Here is a 26,689-nt window from a genome sequence, read left to right on the forward strand (position 1 = left end):
TAGACAATATTAAACTTACAGTAATCTTAGCCCTCAACACAGTTAAACTAAATAAATTGCTTGAAATAGTTATTTCCACTCTATGCTGACACACTTAATAAATAGCATGTGGGTGTTAAAACTATAACATAGTTTATTTATACATAAAAAACAATACAAAAGATAACAATGTATTCTCAGCACTCACCAATTGTAAAGCGCTATGAAATTTGCTGGCGTTATATAAATAAATGATGATGATGATGATGAATGGTTTAGGACTGAAATCTTGCTCTTTTGTAACAGTTATGATAATGGTGAATTCTACACATCATTTTATCTATACAGAGTCCTTGTTTCTTATGAACTGAATATATGAATGGATCAATGGGTTTTGTTCGTGTATCCTCCAATGCACTTTGTCCTTGTCTTTGGACTTTCTCAAGGAGATGCTTGCCCGTCTCCTTGAGTGAAGGATGAAACGCGTTGGTGATACACAAACAAAAACTATTGATCTGATCATAACAAACTCTTGGGATCGAACTGATTAGCTTTATTTACCGAGGAGAGACATATCGACTACTAAGCCAACGAATGTAATACTGCGAGCTGTGGCCACAGCGGGATTAACATTAACACCACTCAGCCGGAAGAAAATGAACACAGCGGCAGACTGTAATTAAAGAGCACAAGTCCAGAGAACTCTTTTAATCAGAAGACGGATGGATTAAATTTTCAGGACAACTGAAGCCACGAACATATAGCATTTGGTGATAGATTGTAAGCTTGCGAACAGGGTTCTCTTACCTCTCTGTCTGTCTGTATTACCCGGTATTGTTTTATTAATGTTTGTTCCCAATTGTAAAGCGCTACAGAATTTGCTGGCGCTATATAAATAAATGATGATGATGATGATTCAAGGTAACAGCTGTTTCTAAATCTTTCAGACACCGATTGCACATGTAAAACTGATGGTTTATTCATTGGAGAAATTACAAATTAGCCTTATACAAACAAGTATTTGCAGAATTTTTCTAATGACAAGAGGCAGGAAATAGCTAATATACGATTTAGACTCCAGAAATTAGCTCATATTTATAGCACATCAACATTAAAGATTCCACATACAGGAAGTATATCCATTTATTTTTTCTTTTGTTCAATTAGAGCCGTGTTTCTCATCTCCAGTCCTCAGGACCCACTAACAGTGCAGGATTGCCAGGTGACCCGTGAAATAATTATACCACCTGCTACAATGTGTCAGTCAGTAATGAATACACCTGTGCTCCAGCAAGGAGATATGGAAAACATGTACTGCTAGGGGGTCCTGAGGACTGGAGTTGCGAAACACTGAATTAGAGCCCAGAAAATATCTATCCTATTAACCTGTATCCATCATTAGAGACTATGAGGTTTATAAAGTAAACGGACACTGTGAATAAAAGCAACAAGGCCTCTGTATAGATAAAATGATATACAGAATCTATCATTAACATAACTGTTACAAAGCAGCAAGATTTCAGTTGTAAACCATTGGAGCGAAACACGAATCACTCATCAATGGTTGAGGATACATTGTTATCTTTAGTTTTTTATATATAAATAAACAAGGTAATAGTTTTAGCACCCGCCATTTCCACTGTTTTTTAAGTGTGTCAGCATAGGGTGGAAATAACTATTGCGAGAAATTTATTTAGTTTAAACTGTATTACATAAATATAACCCTTGAATTAGAAACAGTCAATGAAGATTTGAGTACATTACTTCAAGGTTGAAAAGTTCTATTTCTGCCGAAAACGGGCAAAATAATATAGGTTTACACTGTTATAACTGGAGATTACCTCCACTGCCAGTAAGATTAGCCGTCTTTCGCTGGAGAAGTGGAAAACCTATTTATCAAGTTTTGCTGCTATAATATCTGTCCTGTTATTGCCATCTCAGGATCAGGCGATAACACATAAAAAGCCTTTAAAAATCCTTTATTCTTAGAATAAACAATTATTTTGGAAGTTCAATAATATATTTTGAACCTACCTAATCTGTATACCACATCTGTATACCGTATCCAGTGGTCAGGTCATGTTGGGGTGTAGTGTCCTATGTCTGTGTAGAGTGTAATAGAATTGTATTATGATCATGTCCAGTGGTCAGGTCATGTTGGGGGTGTAGTATCCTATGTCTGTATATAGTGTAATAGAATTGTATTATGATCATGTCCTGTGGTCAGGTCATGTTGGGGGTGTAGTATCATATGTCTGTATATAGTGTAATAGAATTGTATTATGATCATGTCCTGTGGTCAGGTCATGTTGTGGGTGTAGTGTCCTATGTCTGTATAGAGTGTACTAGAATTGTATTATGATCATGTCCAGTGGTCAGATCATGTTGGGGGTGTAGTGTCCTATGTCTGTATAGAGTGTAATAGAATTGTATTATGATCATGTCCAGTGGTCAGGTCATGTTGGAGGTGTAGTGTCCTATGTCTGTATAAAGTGTAATAGAATTGTATTATGATCATGTTCAGTGGTCAGGTAATGTTGGGGGTGTAGTGTCCTATGTCTGTATAGAGTGTAATAGAATTGTATTATGATCATGTCCAGTGATCAGGTCATGTTGGGGTGTAGTGTCCTATGTCTGTATAGAGTGTAATAGTATTGTATTATGATCATGTCCAGTGGTCAGGTCATGTTGGGGGTGTAGTGTCCTATATCTGTATACAGTGTAATAGAATTGTATTATGATCATGTCCAGTGGTCAGGTCATGTTGGGGGTGTAGTATCCCATGTCTGTATATAGTGTAATAGAATTGTATTATGATCATGTCCAGTGGTCAGGTCATGTTGGGGGTGTAGTATCCCATGTCTGTATATAGTGTAATAGAATTGTATTATGATCATGTCCAGTGGTCAGGTCATGTTGGGGGTGTAGTATCCCATGTCTGTATATAGTGTAATAGAATTGTATTATGATCATGTCCAGTGGTCAGGTCATGTTGGGGGTGTAGTATCCATGTCTGTATATAGTGTAATAGAATTGTATTATGATCATGTCCAGTGGTCAGGTCATGTTGGGGGTGTAGTATCCCATGTCTGTATATAGTGTAATAGAATTGTATTATGATCATGTCCAGTGGTCAGGTCATGTTGGGGGTGTAGTATCCCATGTCTGTATAGAATGTAATAGAATTGTATTATGATCATGTCCAGTGGTCAGGTCATGTTGGAGGTGTAGTGTCCTATGTCTGTATAGAGTGTAATAAAATTGTATTATGACCATGTCCAGTGGTCAGGTCATGTCGGGAGGTGTAGTGTCCTATGTCTGTATAGAGTGTAATAGAATTGTATTATGATCATGTCCAGTGGTCAGGTCATGTTGGAGGTGTAGTGTCCTATGTCTGTATAGTGTGTAATAGAATTGTATTATGATCATGTCCAGTGGTCAGGTCATATTGGGGTGTAGTGTCCTATGTCTGTATATAGTATAATAGAATTGTATTATGATCATGTCCAGTGGTCAGGTCATGTTGGGGGTGTAGTGTCCTATGTCTGTATAGAGTGTAATAGAATTGTATTATGATCATGTCCAGTGATCAGGTCATGTTGGGGGTGTAGTGTCCTATGTCTGTATACAGTGTAATATAATTGTATTATGATCATGTCCAGTGGTCAGGTCATGTTGGGGGTGTAGTGTCCTATGTCTGTATAGAGTGTAATAGAATTGTATTATGATCATGTCCAGTGATCAGGTCATGTTGGGGGTGTAGTGTCCTATGTCTGTATACAGTGTAATATAATTGTATTATGATCATGTCCAGTGGTCAGGTCATGTTGGGGGTGTAGTGTCCTATGTCTGTATAGAGTGTAATAGAATTGTATTATGATCATGTCCAGTGATCAGGTCATGTTGGGGGTGTAGTGTCCTATGTCTGTATACAGTGTAATATAATTGTATTATGATCATGTCCAGTGATCAGGTCATGTTAAGGGTGTAGTGTCCTATGTCTGTATACAGTGTAATATAATTGTATTATGATCATGCCCAGTGGTCAGGTCATGTTGGGGGTGTAGTGTCCTATGTCTGTAGAGAGTGTAATAGAATTGTATTATGATCATGTCCAGTGGTCAGGTCATGTTGGGGGTGTAGTGTCCTATGTCTGTATAGAGTGTAATAGAATTGTATTATGATCATGTCCAGTGGTCAGGTCATGTTGGGGGTGTAGTGTCCTATGTCTGTAGAGAGTGTAATAGAATTGTATAATGATCATGTCCAGTGGTCAGGTCATGTTGGAGGTGTAGTGTCCTATGTCTGTATAGAGTGTAATAGAATTGTATTATGATCATGTCCAGTGGTTAGGTCATGTTGGGGGTGTAATGTCCTATGTCTGTATAGAGTGTAATAGAATTGTATTATGATCATATCCAGTGGTCAGGTCATGTTGGGGGGTATAGTGTCCTATGTCTGTATAGAGTGTAATAGAATTGTATTATGATTATGTCCAGTGGTCAGGTCATGTTGGAGGTGTAGTGTCCTATGTCTGTATAGAGCGTAATAGAATTGTATTATGATCATGCCCAGTGGTCAGGTCATGTTGGGGGTGTAGTGTCCTATGTCTGTATAGAGTGTAATAGAATTATATTATGATCATGTCCAGTGGTCAGGTCATGTTGGGGGTGTAGTGTCCTATGTCTGTATAGAGTGTAATAGAATTGTATTATGATCATGTCCAGTGGTCAGATCATGCTTGGGGTGCAGTGTTTTATATCTGTATAGAATGTAATAGAATTTTGTATGGTCATGTCCAGTGGTCAGGTCATGTTGTTGGTGTAGTGTCCTATGTCTGTATAGAGTATAATAGAATTGTATTATGATCATGTCCAGTGGTCAGGTCATGTTGGGGGTGTAGTGTCCTATGTCTGTATAGAGTGTAATAGAATTGTATTATTATCATGTCCAGTGATCAGGTCATGTTGGGGGTGTAGTGTCCTATGTCTGTATAGAGTGTAATATAATTGTATTATGATCATGTCCAGTGATCAGGTCATGTTGGGGTTGTAGTGTCCTATGTCTGTATACAGCATAATAAAATTGGGTTGTGATCATGTCCAATGCCATGTTGGGCAGGGTTAGTGTTGTTGGTTGAAAATTAAATACAATATGAGTAGATTCACTTGAGAAATAATAAACAGCCCCCCGCATCACGTCTTCAGATGACGTATGGATGCTTTGTACATAAGTGTGTTCCCAGCATGAAAATATCTCTGTAAAATTTCAATTCAAAAAAGGCAAATGAAGCGAAAACAATTGAAATCTTGTGCAACACTTATACAAACTGTCAATTTTTTTTAATGTAAAACAACTTTTAGGACAATGGTAATAACACACAACAAACTCCATGGAGCTTCATTTTTGTTAAATAATTTCACAATCTACACATCTCTGAATAGACAGTGCGTTGACCGCTAAACCTCAAATACAACTGTATGTGTATAAAAGAGCTATTCATAATATTGTATATGTAAAGATATCAGGAGCTTATCAGATATCAGGATATTTGAGGTACAGGTATAATTACAGGGGGGGGGTATTTTTCCTATGCACACCATACTTCTGCTTACAAAGAAGTCCAGCAGTTTGCAGTGTGATCAATAAAACAATGGCATACAATGACAAGGTTTGTTGTATGGGAACTGTTACATACTGTACGCATATCTGAATATTACATGTTGTCAGTTTATACTGTATGCACTTGTAGATTAGGCTTACCGGCAACTTAACTAACACACTTGTCTGGAATATGGAATGTTGAGGTACACAAAATGGAGGTTTCGTTTTAGCTTAAATACTGAAAGTAAACCAAACTTTAAGCTGTACCGTCATTAGTACACTGAAATTCTAAATTATGGTTAAGGTCTATGGGCAGTGAGTGAGTTTATCAACTTAGGGATCTCCACTACAAAACACATAGGGCCTGAGTCATTAAGGCAAAAAAGGAGTAAATGTTCTCTGGGACAAACCATGTTACAACTTAAGGCGTGCAAATTAGTTTATTATTTTGCACATAAGTTAAATACTGGCTGTTTTTTCATCTAGCACACAAATACTTGTTAGCTTTATTATTAAACTGAAATTTAAAGTTGATCTAGGACATGTCCTACCCCAAGTATAAATCTGTCCCAACATTTTAAATTTACCTCCCCCTCCAATGCAACATGGTTTTGCCCAAGTGCAAATGTTACTCCTTTTTTATGCTTTGCTCTCCTTAATGACTCAGGCCCTTAGGGACCCCAAAATGTTTGTTTTCCAAGCAAATACTCACTGGGCAAGGCTGCTGTCCATACAGGTGTGACCGTTTATGCAGAATATGTGCTGCTAAGCAATTTTGTTTTCTTAGAATGTGTCGGGTAATATGAGAGAGTCAAATAAATTAGAAAGTTGAGGTGGGGTAACAAAGCGGTCGCCTTTAATTAAAAGAAATATGTACATTTAGAGAGAGCTAAATGTATGGGAGCAATAAATTAAAATGATGAAATATAGACGCAAAAAAAAAGGAAAAAACTGTTTGCAAATTAAAATAAATGCCCTCTAAATTGTGCTGACCTTCCGGCTGTATAAATATTCCTGTATGACGTCCTGTGTTCATTGTACCGTAGTCTGCAGTGATATACTTCTCTCACTATAATCTGTTATTTCATAGGATCACTTGTAAGGAAAGCAAAATGTTTTTGTTCAAATGTATTGCACAGAGGCCTTTTTATCAAACAGCGGTAATAAGGACATTTTGTTATGGAGGAAATAAAAAAAAGAAATACTCTTATCACCTCAATTTATAAAAAAAAAAAATGCACCAGTTTTTGTGGATAGGAGCCAGCTAGGATCAGGTCAATTCAGTTCCGCTAATTAAAAATAAATCCATAAAAAAAATAATAAAAAAAATAATATATAGAATATAGAAAAAAAAAATATTTGATTGTCTTTCAATATTGAAAGAACTGCTTTATTGAAGGAACAAATCATTTTTCCAAGGATTATATTCTATTGTCTTCATCCTGAGATGATAAGAGAACAAGTACTGCAGGGGGACAGGGGGATACAAAAGGGGGACAGTCATCATCCGAAAATCATACCTTTGGCCAGGGCTCCCCGCTGGTAGCAACATCGCGGGGGTGACCCTTTATTATACTGGGAAAAACAAACCGAAAACACCTCTATCAGCTGCAATGGAGCTTTTGCCCTTTAATAAATCAGCACCCTAGTGCCCACAATATCTTTAAATGTTTTCCAAGTAGCCCTTTGAATCTGTGAATTTGTAATAAATACCTAAGTACAAAGTATCTTCCCTGATTTTTATATAATATCGATTATCTGCTAATACAGACAACTGTTACACCGAGTTATGTCACTGAAACGTCTCCTGAATGTATCAGGTGGCTGAGGTTTCCCCTGGGGATACAGGGACCACAGAAAGAGAGAAACTGCTGGACACAAACCACTATTACAGAGTAGAGTGTGATACACCAGATGTAGCGGCCTTGTAATTATCCTGGTCTTATTCACAAGTTTAATATGCCAAACTATTATACAGGTTTTCCAGCTTCAGATTACTTTATTGACTAGTGTGCGTCCTCCTTTATAATAAATTTTAATCTTGAGTTGGAGTGCCTTGTATATCTCTTCCAGGTTCAATGCATCTATGTAATTTCACTCTAAACTTTTCTTTACAAACTCTTGCAATGACTGGCATTTAATACATCAGTTAAACAAGTTAGCTGAATGAATGTAATGTCATATGGAGATGTTTTTGACCGTTTTCCTGAACCAGTTTGATTGGAGCTGTACATCGCTTCTCTGTGCTGCTGGAGGATGCTGTTATTTCTATTATATAACACTCAGTCTGTGGCTTCCTGCTGCCTGCATTCCCCTCCTCACATCATGTCACTGCCCCTGTCACATGCAGCCCTGTCCTCACTCACACATCACTCATCTCCTGAAATACTCTGTGCTGCTGGAGGACCCTGCTCCTTCCACTATATAACTCTCAGTCTGTGGCTTCCTGATTCCTCCATTACCCTCCTCACATCATGTCACTGCCCCTGTCACATGCAGCCCTGTCCTCACTAACACATCACTCATCTCCTGATATACTCTGTGCTGCTGGAGGACCCTGCTCCTTCCACTATATAACTCTCAGTCTGTGGCTTCCTGATTCCTCCATTACCCTCCTCACATCATGACACTGCCCCTGTCACATGCAGTCCTGTCCTCACTAACACATCACTCATCTCCTGATATACTCTCTGCTGCTGGAGGACCCTGCTCCTTCCACTATATAACTCTCAGTCTGTGGCTTCCTGATTCCTCCATTCCCCTCCTCACAACATGACACTGCCCCTGTCACATATGCAGGTCCCTCATCTCATGCTGCTGTGAAATCTGATTGGTTACAATCCCAGGGCTTTATAAATTAACATTTATTGGTATGTTTTTAAAATACAAACAAAATACATTATAATGACATTCAGTAAACCTAAAATAATGGGTATTGAATTACACGATGTCCATTAAGACTAAACACCGCATTATGATGCTTATATACCCCTGCTCAGCAGGAAATAGTCCATGGAATGTATTTTAGAATGTTGGTAAGAATGAGATTATTCTATCGTCACCCACTTCAAACCCGGGTACAAAGATGTAAAGGAGTGAAAAATGATGAAACAAAAGTGCTCTTTTCTTAATGAAATGCACCATGAAAATGCTAAATAGAAAGAAATAAAATGCCCCTCCCAAAAAAATAACTTCTTGGACCCAGTTGAATTTGGCATTAAATTAATACAAATGTATAAATATAAGGGTTTTGGCACTTACCGTGGTCTAAATAACCGAAACACAGAGACATAAATACACATTCATAAAATCATTGACAAGAATTTACATAAAGCAACACTGATTGAACCACTGTCCTTCAACACCGTCCACGTATAAAAAGGGGGCAGGGTTCTTTACTAAGACGTAGATTATAAAAAAATACTTCTATAAATACAGCTTATACCAGAACATGAACTCCAGTTTGAGTATGAGGAAGATCAAACGTCAGTAGACAGAACGTCAGGTATTTAGTGTCACAATGTGTCCAGTTTCATGAGTTGTGTTTGGTTACCATTCATTTCCAGGATGATTTTCTGATACAGCCTGTACATGGAAACGCTGTTTAGGAAGTGTCCTAGTTTCTTCATCTGCCTGCGTAATGGTTTCTCCAGCTGGTTTGTTTTCAGCTCTTTGAGGGCTTTAATTGTATCTCCTTCATTCTTATTTCTCCACAGACTAAGTAGTTTCAGGATTTGCTTTGGACGGGTGCAAGACTTCACTGTGGTTTTGATGTCTTCCTTGTTTATTGGATTTCCTGGTAAACTCTGCATTAAGGTCACCAGGTGTTTTACGGTCACATTTAAGTGTCCGACATGTTTTAACACTCCCTTTTCACATACGTCTATATCTGCAAGTAAAGAGATTATACAATAAGTTCTTGGAGAATATTTATGTATTAACTGAAGATAGTTCAAGATGTGTGGAGATTGTATGTTCGTCCCATGTATGCGTGGGCTTCCTCCGTGTGCTCCAGTTTCCTCCCCCAGTCCAATAACATAACGTCTTAGTGGTAGGGATGTTAGATTGTAAGCTCCAATGGGGCAATGAATTTACTACATATGCTCTGTACAGCGCTGCGTAATGTCATCATCATCAATTTATATAGCGCCACTAATTCCGCAGCACTGTACAGAGAACTCATTCACATCAGTCCCTGCCCCATTGGAGCTTACAGGCTAAATTCCATAAAACACACACACACGTGAATGTAATGATAGCCAATTAACCTACTAGTATGTTTTTGGAGTGTGGGAGGAAATCGGAGCACTCGGAGGAAACTCACGGAAAACATACAAACTCTATACAGATAAGGCCATGGTCGGGAATCGAACTCAAGACCACAGCGCTATGAGGCAGAAGTGCTAACCACTGAGCCACCACGCTGTCCAATAATATGATTTGAGCTGTCTAAATTAATTATTTGCTTTAATAATAATAATATGTAATATGTGCACTTTTTTCTAAAAATACAGAGCTCATTAAATGTCAGCACTTTGCAAATACTGTTAATATCATAGTAATTCAGAACTCTGACATATTTCTCCCTACCTTGAATAAGACGCTTGAAAGAATCATATTCTTTGTTTTGACTCTTATATAACTTAAACAAGTAGAAAGGTTGTTCCTCTGAGTTATAGATTTGTTTAATTAAATCTATCTGCTGTGAAGTCGTGTAAGGTAATCTCTGAACGAGTACTGATAACCAGTTGGTTGGGTTGTCGGGAAATCGAAACAAAGCTTCTTCACAAAGTGTAACATCTATGGGGAAAATCAGAAGTACATCAGGTCGGTTCCAACATCTAAGCAATACAATCACTAAGAGAATGTAAATAATTCCAAAACATAGAGATATTAGCGTGAATTTGGATATTCAGGTTGACTATTTAACTTTTGGCTTTTAAAGTGGACCCCCTCCAAGGAAGAAATTCTGGTGTCAGAACCAAAGTCTGGCAGGTCTTGGTGCTAAACTTGTTGTACTAAGTGGTTCTTATCTGCTGTCAAATTCTATGTTTCCAATTCTACGTAAACCGTTTAAATGGACATTATACATAAGTGTTAGAAACTACTGAAACATTATGATGACGGCAAACAGGGAGATGACTCTGCATTGTTTGATATGGTTGTCAGGACTAAATTCTGTTCAGCTCCTAACCTATTTTTTTCCCGGCTGTCAGCTCCTGATTCATAAAAATGTCCGACAGACTCATCTCTTTACCTATTGGTCTTTGTCTTCCCATTCATAAAACTTCTCCTAGTCTTATGTATTTTTCACGGGGGAATGGAGGCCCCCATAGCCCAGGGGCCTCCATTCCCTTAATCCGGCCCTGACCATATTACCGTACATCTTCCTCCTGGTCGTATGCAGCATGTTTTCCTGGGACAAGCGTGACTTCTGTCTGCAGCACAGGAGGCTGCCATCTTGGGTGAGACATTTGCTAAGCTTCCTGCTGAGTCTGAACACCTGATCCCATTCTCCAATTGGCTTCCTTTGCAGACTATAAGAGTCCCCTCCTACACACAGTAAGTTGCCAGTGCAACACTTCCTAGTTCCAGATCTACAAGTTGCTGTTTTGGCTGCTCCAGAGTATCTGCTGTATGTATTCAGCCTCATCCTGATTACTACTTCTCATCCTGCTGTGTACAGATGTTCATCGTTACCTCTAAGTGCATTTAGCCTCAAACTGCTGCTATGATATGGACATCTCTCAGTGAGTTCAACTTCTTCTGCTGTCATTATATGAACTGCAAACATTAACCATTTGTGTGAATTCAACTTCATCTGTTGTTATCTGAATATCAACTATTAACCAATTGTGAGAATTCAGCTTCATTCTACCGCTGAAATAGATACCTTGATTTGTTATTCCTCATGTGGATTCACCTTCTTTGTACCTGCTAGCAAGCTCTATGAGCAAGACATTCATCCAGCCCCCCAGTTTCTACTACACTCCTGCCACAGCTAGTCCCTGTGGTCCCGAGACGGATCCCAGAAACTCTATTGCCGTGACATCCTGGTTCTCAACTCTCCATTGAAGAAACTAGTCAATGTCGTCTAGTTCTGTGTTGACGTTCAGTTCTAAATTCATTGAACCCCTCCTAGCCTCATTTCTTCGCCGGGGACTAAATGTTGGACCTAGGGCCATACCTGTAGTTAGATATGTCTTCCAGAATAGGAAGTTGTATGGAGATGAGGGGAATCACAAGTGTCTTTTAATAGTTTACCTATTTCACAAGATCGAGATGATTCTTCTTGACACACAGTATCATACATAGAACTTCCTTTGCGAGCCACGTTGAGACCCCGCTTTTTGCAGTTCGTATGTCTTTGGCACGGTGCGGTGGCAGAGGTCACATTCGAGAACGTTCCTTTAGGACACTCACCACAAACGGTGTTGCTATCTGGAGTCCCTAAAATCATAGAAAGAGAGGAATGAAGTAGACTTGGTATTTTCATAAACCGAATTCTTTACAGGATTGTATCTAAGAAACATCCCATTACCTTCAGACTAGACAACAATAACTATATGAAGTATTACTATTTCAATATAATAATTCAGCAAGGATGAATTACAAAAGTGCAGGCATGCAGAAGAGCAATGCAGTTTTTGTGCAACTACTTGTCCACTGACCGTAGAGCAGTTTCCCCATGCATAGGTACTGCATGACATTTGTAGGATTGCAGGCCCAGAAAATCATGTGCAAGAAGGAAATTGTAAAAACTTCACTGCAAAGTCCTGTCTATTATAACTTTAGAGCATCTCCCACTGAACATGTATATACTGGCACAATCACACCAAAATAACTGCACGACACCAGAAAATAGCAGCTGTGTAAGTGACCTATGTCATACTTACCAACTCCCGGCAGAGGGGGCGTGACTGAAACCGGAATTCACGTCACGGGGGGCGGGGCCAAAATGACGTGATTGGCCTCGTCCCGCCCCCTCCCGCCCTCCAAAATGGCGTGATTCACGGATTCTCGGTGAGATTGGGATGCGGGAGAAATGCCAGCTTTCCGGGAGAGTTGGCATGTATGACCTATGTATCTATACAACTGTATAATAAATCATGGTACCACTTCAGCAGAAAAAGTTGCGTGACTAAAAATTCAATTTGCAAACAATTTGCCTAATTTAACCACGGTATTTGTCAATCCACAAATCGATTTCTCAATATACTGGTTAAAATGGCATTTTGTATAGGAAGTTCCTGCCTCGCTAGGTTATCTAGCTAAGTTTCTGGTGTGACTAATGTAAACGGAGCTAGGGAAGGTATTTGTTAGGTATGTGAAACTCAAACACTTGGAGAGTGTGTTTTAGCCTTTGGAATGCAGCACTTTTATGCTGTATTTGCTTCCACATGGTCAACTTTTGTTGTTCATTCAGAGAGCTCAAAGACTACAGGATATTCCAATAATTCCAGTTACATATCAAAATATATTGAGCGATAAAAAAAGAACATTTCCAGATGCAGTTGCTATTAAATTTTATTAAAACAATTTGAACCACATCTACAACATTTTTGACTGAAAAAAAATTGTGAAAGGCTGAGTGAACTGAGAGAGTCATATACCATATCTGTCACTACAACAGGGGGTAGGGGGGTGACCAAACATGTGGCTGTGATTTGTTTAATGCAGACCTGGTTTTACATAGCCCACAAAATAAATGTAGAGCTGTTCTTTCAAAGACCTATAATGCTATCACCAAATGCATTGCAGCCCCATTTGAAGAATATTAATTTCAAAGACTATCCTAGTGACCACTTTACAATATAAATGCATTCTAGTGATCACTATATAATAAAGAGAGTGCAATAAATGGCATTCTTGTGACCACTATACAATTAAAAGAGCATTTTTTTATTCTATGCAATAAAGAGGATTCTAGTGACCACTATATAATAAAGAACATTTTTTTATTATAGGCAATACAGAGAGCATTCTTTTATTCTGTGCAATAAAGAGACCATTCTAGTGGCATATATACAATACAAAGAGCATTCTAGTGACCACTATACAATACATAGAGCAATTGTAGTGATCAGTTTACAGCAGAAAACAGTCTAGTGGCCAATTTACAATAAAGACAGCATTCTTTTGATTACTATACAATACAGAGAGAATTCTATTGACTGCTATATAATACTGAGAGCTGCATAGCGGCGATGTAAAATACAGAAAGTAATCTAGTGACCACTACACAAAACACATTAGATAATAAGGACCTCCTTTGGAGTCCACTATACCATGCAAATCTCTTGTTGCTATACAATGCATTCCTTCCAAATATTTGTGGATTTACAACACAGGCCACAGATAATGGTCATACCATACAAATGTCAGATTTCTGGTGGTCATAAACAATACATTCCCTCAGACCTGTGGTTGTGACACAAAGCATAGCCCCTGAGGTTCTGTACTGTGTCTGTGCGATGCTCTTGATTTGGATCTGCCGGAAAGTCGATACACTCACTAGATCCCTCCTGGCATGATGACTAGCACCAGCCAATCACTGATAACCTGTGAATGGACATAAACTTTAATTGTGTCAAGAAATCAATCTACCTGGTGAATGGTTGGAGTGAAGTGATAATAATGTACTATATTTATGTTTTTGAAAGCCTGGTATTTGTGCTTTTATGCCCCCCCCCCCCCAAAAACCCACATAAAACTGCACAAAGTTTTAGTTGACTTCCGGCACTCCTCAAAAGATCCTTGACCCCAAGAGCTATAAGGCCCCTCAAGGATCCATCAATGCTTCACCCAGGTAATAAAGTGTGAGCCCACCGGTAAAGGATGTCGGAGGTTCAGATATGTGGGAACCTCAGGACCACACATCCCCCACCTAGATCACCAGGATCCGGACCCATAAGGGCCACAGCACTCTTTGACCCTAGTGGGGGGGGGAGGCACCAGTCACATAAGAGAGTCAATAAATAACTATATAGTGCTGAGTATGGTCCCACTCCTAAAGGTCGAGAAAATAAAACAATTCTCCTGCCCAGCCAGATGCCCATGTGTCTGCTATCACTCAGCAAAAAGCGCTGTAGCCTGGAATGAAATGGGAGTGGTTTGGCGGATTGAGAGAATGGAATTTGTCCTGATTTTGCAGTAATGTTAGTTGGTTATAAGTATGTATTTTATATCACATTATACAAGTAACAGCGGTGGAAATTATGCATTTTAAAAACCCACACCTTCATTCTAGTGTGTGTACTTGGCGAGCTCCGAGAAATACTGTAAGTGCTGAAACATTTCCCCTCTTGTGGGTACAGGATCTGATTACATTCAAACCAAAACCCCAAACTGCATAGCTAATGGAAAAAACATATTTTACCTTACCCAAGCTAATATTTCATTAGCTTAAAAATATAATAAAAATATATTATGTAATATATTTCATGGTACATATTAAACGTTGAGCTATATGTCTGTATAAATATTCTGTAATTTAATTTAGGCTCTTGAACAGAAAACAGTTTTAAGCAACAGTTTTGTGTCAGACCGTCAGGTTATTTGCCAAGTTATCTTACCCTCCTGTGTGGGCACGGGTAAGAGCTATGGCAGACAGACTGCTGAAATACAGAAAGGGTGATGGAGATGTTGTACCCTAAGTTCTAATTATGTCATTTGTAACAGAAATCAAAGCTGTTTTTATTAATATAAAAATGTCAACATGATTCAATGGCATTTTACATTGTAAAAAAATCTAAACTAATAAACAGAGATGTCTTGGTTTTTAATAAAAGTTCATAAGATTGGATAGAGTTTTTATACTGTTGTTGATCTGCTGTAAAAATTTGAAACACAAGTGACAGAAAGCAATTCTGTTAAAAAGTTATTTGCTACAATTAAATACTGGAACTACACTATAAGATAGGACAGACCTATCTAGCTCTAAGGGAACTTCATATATCCTAGTTGTTTTACCATAACACATGTCACAGTAATAATAAATATAATAATAAATAATATCAGTACCAACAATAATATTATTATTTTATTTGTATTATTTATTTATAAGGCGCCGCAGATTCTGTAGCGCCAGTTACAGAAGCAAGTAACAAATAGATGGGGTAGTACATATAAGTACTGGGCAGCACAGTGGCTCAGTGGTTAGCACTTCTGCCTCACAGCACTGGGGTCATGAGTTCAATTCCCAACCATGGCCTTATCTGTGTGGAGTTTGTATGTTCTCCCCGTGTTTGCATGGGCTTCCTCCCACACTCCAAAAACAAACTAGTAGGTTAATTGGCTGTTTTCAAATTGACCCTAGTCTGTCTCTGTCTGTGTGTGTGTGTTAGGGAATTTAGACTGTAAGCTCCAATGGAGCAGGGACTGATGTGAGTGTTTTCTCTGTACAGCGCTGCGGAATAAGTGGCGCTACATAAATAAATGGTAATGATAAGTAGCACAGATGAGTAATGCTATGGGGACTCACACAGAGTGCAGGAAAAGACGTGACAGGACGTATGAGGGACAGTAGACAGATGTGGGACAATAGGTAGAGAGGACCCTACCTGCGAGAGCTTACATTCTAAAGGGAGGGGTGGTGAGAGACAGTAGGACTAGCTGGGAGAAGAAGGAGATGGCAGGCGAGTAAGAGGAGGTGATGGATAGAATGGTTTAGGAGGTGGTAGGATAGGTGAGCTTGAAATGGTGAGCTTTGAGTAAGCGTTTGAAGGACTGACGGTTGGTGGAGAGTCAAGTGAGACGGGGTAGGTTCCAAAGAAAGGGGGCAGCACTGCAGAACACTTGGAGGCGAACATGGGAGGAGGTAATGAGAGGTGAATTGAGGTGGAGGTCAGAGGCACAGCAGAGTGGCCGGGTAGGTATGTACCTCGAGACAAGGTCAGAGATATAAGGGGGAGAAGTGTTGGTAAGGGCTTTGTAAGTGAGGGTAAGGAGGCTGAACTGAGTTCTGAAATGGATAGGGAGCCAATGAAGGGATTTATGCAGAGGAGAAGCGGAGGAGGTGCGGTGGGAGAGAAGGATGAGCCTAGCCGCAGCATTCTGGGTCGATTGAAGGTCAGAATGTGAGAGACAGGAAGGTTAGTGAGAAGGAGGTTGCAATAGTCAAGATATAAATATGAACTATAATAAAATAAATGTATTCATTTAGAAATTAAAATTCATGAACGTGCTGCCGATTCCTATTTGTCCATTCACCACCCAGCTGCTAACTAGGCTTACATGTTATCCTCAGGATATTTATGGCCTCTACATATGATGGCTGTGTACTTTTGACCACACACACTTTGGGAACTAATATCACATATTTTTGGGCAAAAAACCCTTGCGCTACTTCAAAACAAGTCAATGCGCCACCTAGTGGTGATTCAGCTCATGACACAGAATATCCACCTGTGGACAGATCCCTTTCACTGGGCCGTCATGTAGAAGCCATTTTCCTGAAGTCCCTTCTCCATTTATGTAAACTACAATAAACTACAAATATTAGGCAAGTAGATAGGAGAAACAGATTATGACATGTCCAACTGACTGTGTGAAAATAACATGAAAAATGGTGCTTATTGTTACTATTGCTGGTCTAATTTAATCTAAATATTCATACCTTGAACAAAACAATATAATTTACAATTCACTGTGGTACACAAACAAATAAAAAAGTCTTAACTGCACTTGACAACAATGCTAAAATCGCTCTAGTTATAAAACTATAAAGTGCCCCCATTCCGCCAATTTAACAATCTGCTTGTGTGCTGGAGAATTCAGCTGGCATGTATCAAAAAAGTTTGAAAAGATAGTTCCCAACTATAAAGCAGTATACAAATAAAAAAATAGATACAAATAAAAAATAATAAAAAGTATTCAACTGCTCTTTTAACTCTAAAAGCTAAGGTTGATGTAGCCAGAAATGTACTATAAATTAATATACAAAATAATACATACATACTACTACTACCTACAATGATACTAGGTGCAAACAAAAATGCAGCATGCGTTAGTATATTATAAAATATATTATTATCATTATTAGTAATAACAATGTACAATAAATTAACATACAAAGTAAATAACATGTGTAATACAAGTGCAAACAGTAATGTACACAATAATAAATAACAACAACAGTAACAAGGATACCGATCTTATACATAAATAATCTACTCTAGCACTCCACAGTTTAGCTTTGTTTGTATTGTACTATATGACATTGGGTATTTTTGCATAACATCAGAGCTCGAAGTGGGGCGGTATGTGCCGGTATGACAAACCAGCACTTCTTCCCTCATTCCCTGGCAGACAGCCAGGGCTGGCAGGATGCTTGTCCACCAGCCCTGTAAATACTTACTTGGCGCCAGTGGCTGTGTGATGAAGGAAGGGGGCACAGTGTGATGAAGGAAGGGGACACAGTGTGATGAAGGAAGGGGGCACAGTGTGATGAAGGAAGGGGGCACAGTGTGATGAAGGAAGGGAGGCACAGTGTGATGAAGGAAGGGGACACAGTGTCATGAAGGAAGGGGACACAGTGTCATGAAGGAAGGGGACACAGTATGATGAAGGAAGGGGACACTGTGTGATGAAGGAAGGGGGCACAGTGTGATGAAGGAAGGGGACACAGTGTGATGAAAGAAGGGGACACAGTGTAATGAAGGAAGGGGACAAAATGTGATGATGGAGGGGGCACAATGTGATGATGGAGGGGGCACAGTGTGATGATGGAGGGGACAAAATGTGATGATGGAGGGGGCACAATGTGATGATGGGGGGGGCCTAGGCAGCCCTCAACCGTTCATTTTAAAGTGAAAATTCCATACGAGCACTTCTAAATTTCCACTTCAATCACTGCATAACAATGAATTATTTAAATTAAATGGCAAAAGTAGATTAGTGGCATAGTCCTCAATATTTAGCATTGTACAACTGACATGTACTTGGACACATTCCTATCATGTCACATAGTATTTGGTGGATGTGATATATCATATTTAATGTTATTACAATACACAGTTTTTACATTGTATCTAGGTGCAGGAAAATGATAGAGTCTCACCATAGTGCAAATAAATACTTTCTGTATTTTAATTATTAATATGGAGTATGGAAAGTGATATACAAATCTAAGAATTGCTGATTAGCGTGTAATATTCTATATTAAAAATACAAATATTTTATTGATGCAAACATCCTATGTTAATGATGAAAATGCTTTACAACTGTCTTAAGAATATAATTTTTATACTTAGTCTTATTTTTTAAATAAAATGTTTCTAATGTATGAGTCATTAACAGCAAATTTACCATCACTCTAGAAATTTACTTTAGTTAGTTTAGGTCTTGTGATTAAAAGAATGTTCATCTAAAGAAAATCATCATTTTAATGGGAGCAAATCTATTTCTATTTTGTCCTAGAAAAAAATATTTCTAAGACATTGTTTATTGTTGCTTAAATACGGGTGATCCTGGGTTAGTGGTGGAAAGCTGTTTTTCTTCCTACAAAAGGACTAGGTTGTTCTTGTTTCTGGTAGTGGAGATCAGGCTCCGGCCTTTTCAACAGGGCACTTTTTGCACAAAACAGGGGCATTTTATATGGAAAAGTGTATTTGCAGGTTCAATTTTATTGAAGCATTCAAATGAACGACAAACCCTGCAGGTTATATTATGTCCTTATATCTATTTTACATTATATGTGGTAAAATAGAAATTATGGGGTGGATTTTGTTCCCTAAGAAAATTTAAGGTTACATTGGTGTTCCACTTCAAAATTACGGGAGCCGTACATGACCAACAGTCACAAGCAGGGGCGGATTGGCCATACAACCTATTGTGACTTTTCCCGGTAGGCCGCTGGGCTCAGGAGGCCGCTGCATGTATTATTTCTTTTTAAAAAAAAAAAAAATTGTAAGTCCCCGCTCCTCCCCCCCGGAACGGGTGCTAGCGGAGGGGGTCTGTGTGATAGTGGATGGCTGGCCCCTCCTTCGGGACCAGCCACCTTCCTGAATGTGGCCGCGGCGCGGTTCCCTGTGTCTGGCTGCTTCCTCCTATCAGAGCTATAGACAGGAGTCATATGGGACGCCACCTGTCACGTGATGCACATCCCATGTGACTCCTATCTATAGCACTGATAGGAGGAAGCAGCCAGACATGCAGAGCGGCAGGAGAGGCTGTCTACATCTCTCAGACAGTGGAAGTTACAAGGTAAGTGTAAGTGGGAGGGGAGAGGAGAGGTATGTTAATACAGTGTGTGAGTGGGGGGGCTTTTAGTATATAGATAGTGTGTGAGGGAAGGAGGGGTATGTTAATATAGTGTGTGAGTGTGATGGGGGGCTTTTAAAAAATAAAATAAAAAAATTTAATTATATATAGATATATATATATATATATATATATATATATATATATATATATATATATAGTGTGAAGGGGGGTTCTTAATATTAAGTGCAAGGGATGGAAGGGAGGGGGGTTCTTAAAAGAGAGTGTGAGGAGGTTTCTTAATATCATTTATGTGGGAGGTAGGCTATTAAATTAATGGTGGTGTTTAGGTGGGGACTAATTATTTAATGGGTAATATCTTATTTGTGGGATGATGGTGGGGCAATTTCATTTATTGGTGAGGCCTATTAATTTAAGATGGGGAAGCTTGGGGTCTATTAATTGAATGTGGTGCTGAGTTTGGGGAGAAGATGGCTATTTAGTAAATGTATATGCTATTGATTTAATGCCGGGGATGGTTGGAGTTTTCTAAATTTCATGTACCCATTTTTTTTCCAAATAGGTCCTCAAACATTCCAGGATCCAGACAAGCAGCAACTGAGCTAAAGACACCAGCAGCTACAAGAGGTGAAAATGACAAGAACAGGACACACGTATACAGGTACACACACTGGGCACACACACGGGCAGACACACTGGGTGCACACACATACTGAGCCTCGCCTACAATTTATTTGGCCCCTCCCACATGAGGCCACTTTCAGACTTTTTTCCAGGGCCACTTTAAGTTCCCAATCTGCCCCTGGTCACAAGGCACAAGTTCTTGAGCCGAAAGGCTGCGTTCTTTGAAATATACTGATCCAAACCAGGCAATGGCTGCCTGCACTGTATTTAAGCAACAGGTGCTCTTTAAATAAGTGACCACATTGTGGTCAAATCAGAGTACAGATCAAAAAGTTGAGCAGCTCTCGGAGCACGCCAGCTGTCTGCATTCCTGCAGGTATATAGATACACTCATTTACAATTTATTTTATGGGAGCAAAATAACATACAGGACTAGATATTAACTATAAAATAAATCATACCTGGTTGCACTACTCCCGAGCCGGGCGGGCACTCCCCGTGAGATAGGCAAAACTCCACATCCAAAAAAAACCCGTCAATGCACACACACAGCCTGTTGTTAGTGCTATTACACTCTTGTTTCACAACCTGCAGCTCCTTACAGACGGCACTGCAGAACTGGCAGTCCCTGTCGGAGTTCCACTGGTCAGCGTAGTGTCTGTATGGGCACGGTGCGCACTCTGTACTCCTCTCGGCAGTGCAGTCTTGTTTCACAAAAGTCCCCGGTGGACACTGGTCGCATTGCAACGAAGAAAACGTGTTGCGGTCATAGTAAACGTATTTTGGAGAATTCCCTGTTGTAAGACTGACGTGGAATATCTGTAAAGCAAAATAATTGTATGGTATTTATAGGAGTTACTACTGAAGTAAGGTTTTTATCTAAATTTATTTTAGTTTATTTTTATTTAGTGTATCATTTATTTACAATATACATAAATTAACATATTTATTATTAAATGCAAGTACATTAAATGCGTAAATTATGATCCTGCCACAGAGTTAATGAACGCTAAAGTTATTTCCTACTTGTTGTGACATCATGGGGTTTCTAAGGGTCAAATACTTGCTCTGACTTATGGACAGTTTGGGGTGCAGTAGGACAATTTAGATACTTGTAATTGTTCACTAGCATTGCCATAAAAATGTATAACATAGGTTTTGTTATGCATGCAAGTTATTTAAAGAGTAAATACAGCAAGTAATTGACATTACAAGACAAAAAGACGGTTATTGACAGTGATTGTGTTTACCACTGCATATCTGTAGTTCATATTTAGAGCAAAACATTTAAGCCTGCATCCCAGCATCAAAGGCACATCATTGTATGCTGGTCCTACACTAAGCTATATGCTTCAAACACCAGTAAAATGCAGTTTATTCACAGGCACTAACCTCCCAGGTATAGGGGCTTACATCTAACAATGGCTGGCTTTTAAAGTGCACCCAAACAGGCCTTGTATAGACCAGACAGACAGCAGACAAGACAGCATTAGGCAATATTTTGAAACAAAAACATTAGAAATAATCCAGCGCTCGGTCAATCCCATATTATACAAGGTTTCAGCTGCACAGCAATATCATCATCATCACCATTTATTTATATAGCACCACTGATTCCGCAGCGCTGTACAGAGAACTCATTCACATCAGTCCCTGCCCCCATTGGAGCTTACAGTCTAAATTCCCTAACACACACACAGGCAGAGAGAAAGAGAGAGAGACTAGGGTCAATTTTGATAGCAGCCAATTCACCTACCAGTATGTTTTTGGAGTGTGGGAGGAAACCGGAGCACCCGGAGGAAACCCACGCAAACACTGGGAGAACATACAAACTCCACACAGATAAGGCCATGGTCGGAAATTGAAATCATGACCCCAGTGCTGTGAGGCAGAAGTGCTAACCACTTAGCCACCGTGAACTACAGGTATATATATATTAAAAAAAGACAGTTGTTGGTGCTTATACTTACCATTGCACATGTGTGTGTATCTAGCAAAATGAGAACATTAGGTATTGGTTCATATTTTTATCAAAACTTTTAAGCCTGTTCAAGGGCACCACATTGTATGCAGGTTCTACACTTACTCATATGCTTCAAACACCATTAAATTGCAGTAAAAATTAGATGCTTTCATCTTCCAGGTATAGGGTCTTATATTTAACAAGTGCTGGCTTGCAAGCTACACCCAAATAGGCGTTATTGACAGATGCCAAGACAACATTAGGCAGTATTTTGAAAGGAGACCAAAAAAGAAATAAGCCAACGCTCAATCCCATATTATACATGGTACCAGCTACTTGGCAATATAACTGCCCTATACGAATACAAAACAAAAATACAGTTGTCAGCGCTTGTCCTTAGCACTGCATACCTGTGTTTTTATAGCAAATTGAAAACATAACGAAAAATTAAATTTGCCCCATTATAAACTAACTGTACCCTGTTAGTTAATAAATAATGATTATCCTCATAATTTGTAAGCCACTTATGTTGTGAACATATTTGAGCTATCTAGCCTATCAGAAGCAGGTCTAAAAAAAAACTGCCCCTTCGCCGGGCATTTAATACTCCAGCCTCAGACTGCCCTGTAGTAAATGTGGAGATTTGGAGCACTTAACCACCCACATTGTACGGTGGTTTAAAACCGTTACCAAACACGATTTTTAACACATTGAGCCCATAATCTTTGAGTAACCATGAGAGCTGTAAGTGATCCCATAGAGATGTGTTCCCCAAACTGTTTTCAGCAAGCACTAATATACTACAGAACATTTAATGCATGCCAATGATTTTTGGTACGGACTTTGTACCTGGCTGCTTAACCTTTTTTTATTTTTTATTCTATCCAAGTGAATTTTATATATAATTTTTAGAGGCAGATAACGCTTTCTTTTATATGTGGCATAAATATACTTTTAATTTTGGCCATTATATCTTACTAATCCGCAATGACTTCTGTCAAGCAGGAAACTCTAGTGAATAAAGGAGTATTCAGTCTATCAACGTGAGCGTCCAAACAAACTTACACCAAAGGTGTTATAAAGTTAGCGCTACCCAAAATACATAGAGAATGTTATTGTCTAAAACTGGCCAGTAAAAATTCCCTTAATCATCATGATTTATTTATATAGCGCCACTAATTCTGCAGCGATGTACAGAGAACTCACTCAATATTATTCATTTTAACTTTCATTGAAACTTTTGAACCAAGATCCTGAACGTACACCGAAAAATACGCCCAATTCAGCAGTTTTTCTTAGTCGAATAAAAAAAAAGAGGGCATATTTATTTGAATCTCTCTACACCCTTTTTGCTCGGCATATATTATGAGGTTACTATTTTGAAACGTGTATACGGCAGAGTATGCCATTTTAAGATAAGCTAAGAAAAAAAAGAAGATTTTTTTATTTATTTTAGATATTAAGGGGATCGATACCACCAATCAAATCACAGAAATGTATTCGCAATTGGTCGGGGAGCAGCGGGGTATACTTGAAATAAAAAATTGTCATGTGATCTGATCCTGGGACAAACTCCTTGGCCAGGTTTAGCTTGTCGCTTGTTTATATCACTCTTCAAAACTTCTTCTACCACCACAGTTATTCTCATAACATACAGATTGCAACAATTTAATTCATAGATCTTATCAATTAATTAGATTGTAGCAATATTCTTCAATTAGAGTGGAGCAAAGAGCAAGTCTTCGATGTTTATAGGTTATATGTTTATTTCCAAAAAGATTACAAGCAGGAAGAAAGCAATGGATCCCTCATGGATCTAAATACCAATAAACTGGTACAAGAGGTTGTCTGGGGAATTTTTACTTTAATAAATAAAAAAAATAGCATTGTTTGTGTTTTTATTTAACAGTATTTTCTGCTGATGTACTAGAGATCCCAGCGGGCTCTGGAAGCCTGTGCATGCTGCCGCTTGTAGTTCTACAAAAAAAAATAATTCTGTATGGCACAAAATTAATTATATGATATTTATAAAATTAATCTAGTTGATGTAAAGTATAGTGTATTGTTGCCACATTTAGAGAACATGACACTTGCTGAGGAACTGCCTTGTACAAATGATACATTCAATTTCATTATATATCGCTTTGGCTTTTGAACGGTCTCTTGTTCTAATATAATGAATTCTATGTACTGCTTATTTACTGCAGAATCTACCAACACAGCTACAATCATTTATTTGAAGAGGAAGTTGGACTGTTGCACAAGCATTTGTGGTTGTTTGGGTGAGAACAATTTATAATGTGGTACTCACATTTTTTATTGACGTGTTAAGAAACTGTGAATCTGCTCTCGAATTGTTGACTAAGCATTCGTACTACACATTGCTCCCACTTTCAACAGCTGATGTCTGATGTAACAAGACAAATAATCAGCTGAAAAAAGCATAGAGTCATGCATAAATCTTGTGACATCACTGAAACTAGTTTTCCGCAGCAGTGCAGAAGATCCAAGAAAGAAGATCAGCTGTCAAGTGTGGGAGGGGTCTTGGTGACATCATCATGTCCCTATAGAGCCGTCCCATGTTGGGATTTATGACACTGTACGGTGCGGCTTAACTCTGAATCCCATCATTAAGCCCCACCTCTGTCTGAGATGCAGAAGAATGTCTGCTCTTTCGGGAGGACTCCCCGGAATTCAGGAGTTTCCCGGACATTCTGGGAGAGTAGACAAGTATGCACACGGGCTGTCTTAATTTTATGACTCCACTATTGTACATTTGAATGTTTTTATGAAATGATCCTATAAATGTACTTTCTTGTGTTAAATGCAAAATACGATTGAAAGTAAAGGTAACTTCCCGATCAAAGTTGTTTCAGAGGATGTGGCATATTAACCCAGGGATGAAAACTCACGAAAACAGTGACATAACCTCATAAAAGAAGGAAAAACGTCACTGTGAGCATGCACTTTTCAGCATTTGTAAATGACCCGTACTAGGTCTGAACCAATACAAGAAAAATGTCTCTGAAAAAAAGAAGCAAGCAATTTTGACGCAGAAAGAAATATATAGCTAAACCAATGGCAAAGAAACTAGACATAGTAAAATCAACAATTTGGATTAAAACATGGGTAAGCTTATCAAATGACAGCAGATTTATCGCTATCAGACAAATCATAAAACAGCTGTTGCTTATATAGCTACACTACTGCCTACTGAATAATTTTTAGTAGTGCCGTTCCTCACTGGACCTCTGGAGACTGTACCATGATGCTGTTTCTCAAGGGGCTTCAAAGTTCCTCTTACAGCCCAGGACAACAACCAGGGATAGGGGGGGAGATGGCAGCTAAACCAATGAGAATCTACAATCAAGAAAGGTGGCTTGCGATTGGCCTTCTTGCTCACACACACTCCCTCAATCGCCATTTTTAAAATGGAAGATGGAAAAGCAGGTAGCCGCCCTCGTGGTTCTGGCAAGAGGGCCGGACCCCTTAGTAAAAAAAATCCTAGCTGGTAGATCAGCATTACCATTGATATCAAAAATATCAAAAATTCTCACAGTGTGCACCGTTCACAGAACAAGAATTTTAACATGCAGACCTCTTATCAGCCAAATATAAAACCTGACATAAATAAATTTCTAACAAGTAGGGAGATATGGACAAAGTTTTATGGATGGATGAGACATGGAAAAAACTGCAGCAAAATGATGAGCGGGTGTAATTGTGGTGGAACAATCTGCAGATGATCCAAATCATACTACTACATCTGTGAAACACGACGCAGGTAATATTAAGGCTTGGGCACGCATGGCTGTTGAGGATAATGAATCAAAGACATCATCCTATAAATGTGTCCAAAGGAATCTCAAACAAAACCCATGTGCTATAACACTTAATGTAACCCATATGTAGGATTTATGGTATAGCAGATGGTCCTTATGGAGTCTGCATTTTTGTGTTTGCAAAAGGAGGTCTATGGCCTTGCAAGACCTTGTCATTAGGGGTGAAAGCATGGACATTTATTGAGTGACAGTGGTATCAGACAACCCTGTATGTGTAATTTTAGATAGAATGGGCTTTTAGGAAATCTTATTAATAGACTGAGCAGTTCTCTCAGTCAAGTCCAAAGTGGAGGTTTATTAGACTGTCTTACATGCGTTGCACTTGGTGGTAGGTGTCGTATCATAATCAGAACTCCAGGGATTTGTACGATCGAGGTCCAGACTGAGAAACCATCCCATTCCCTACAATAGTGTCCTGCCACAAGCTGGGCACAATAACACTCCACAGAAATTC

At 38.9% G+C, this 26,689-nt stretch overlaps 1 protein-coding gene across 1 annotated transcript in view; it reads right to left on the reverse strand.

Annotated features, from left to right (window-relative positions):
- Positions 1-5,306: 5,306 nt before the first annotated feature.
- Positions 5,307-26,689, reverse strand: part of TNFRSF11B (TNF receptor superfamily member 11b) — a 29,850-nt gene continuing 8,467 nt past the window's right edge. The window contains exons 2-5 of the mRNA XM_075213993.1: positions 20,892-21,249; positions 11,848-12,033; positions 10,174-10,383; positions 5,307-9,472 (exon numbers count right to left, since the gene is read on the reverse strand). Of these exons, the coding sequence (XP_075070094.1) occupies positions 9,099-9,472; positions 10,174-10,383; positions 11,848-12,033; positions 20,892-21,249 (1,128 nt within the window). The 3' untranslated portion in view covers positions 5,307-9,098. The remainder of the gene's footprint in view (positions 9,473-10,173; positions 10,384-11,847; positions 12,034-20,891; positions 21,250-26,689) is intronic.

The sequence above is a fragment of the Mixophyes fleayi genome, chromosome 5 (genome assembly GCF_038048845.1).
Source record: "Mixophyes fleayi isolate aMixFle1 chromosome 5, aMixFle1.hap1, whole genome shotgun sequence".
NCBI classification, from domain to species: domain Eukaryota; kingdom Metazoa; phylum Chordata; class Amphibia; order Anura; family Limnodynastidae; genus Mixophyes; species Mixophyes fleayi.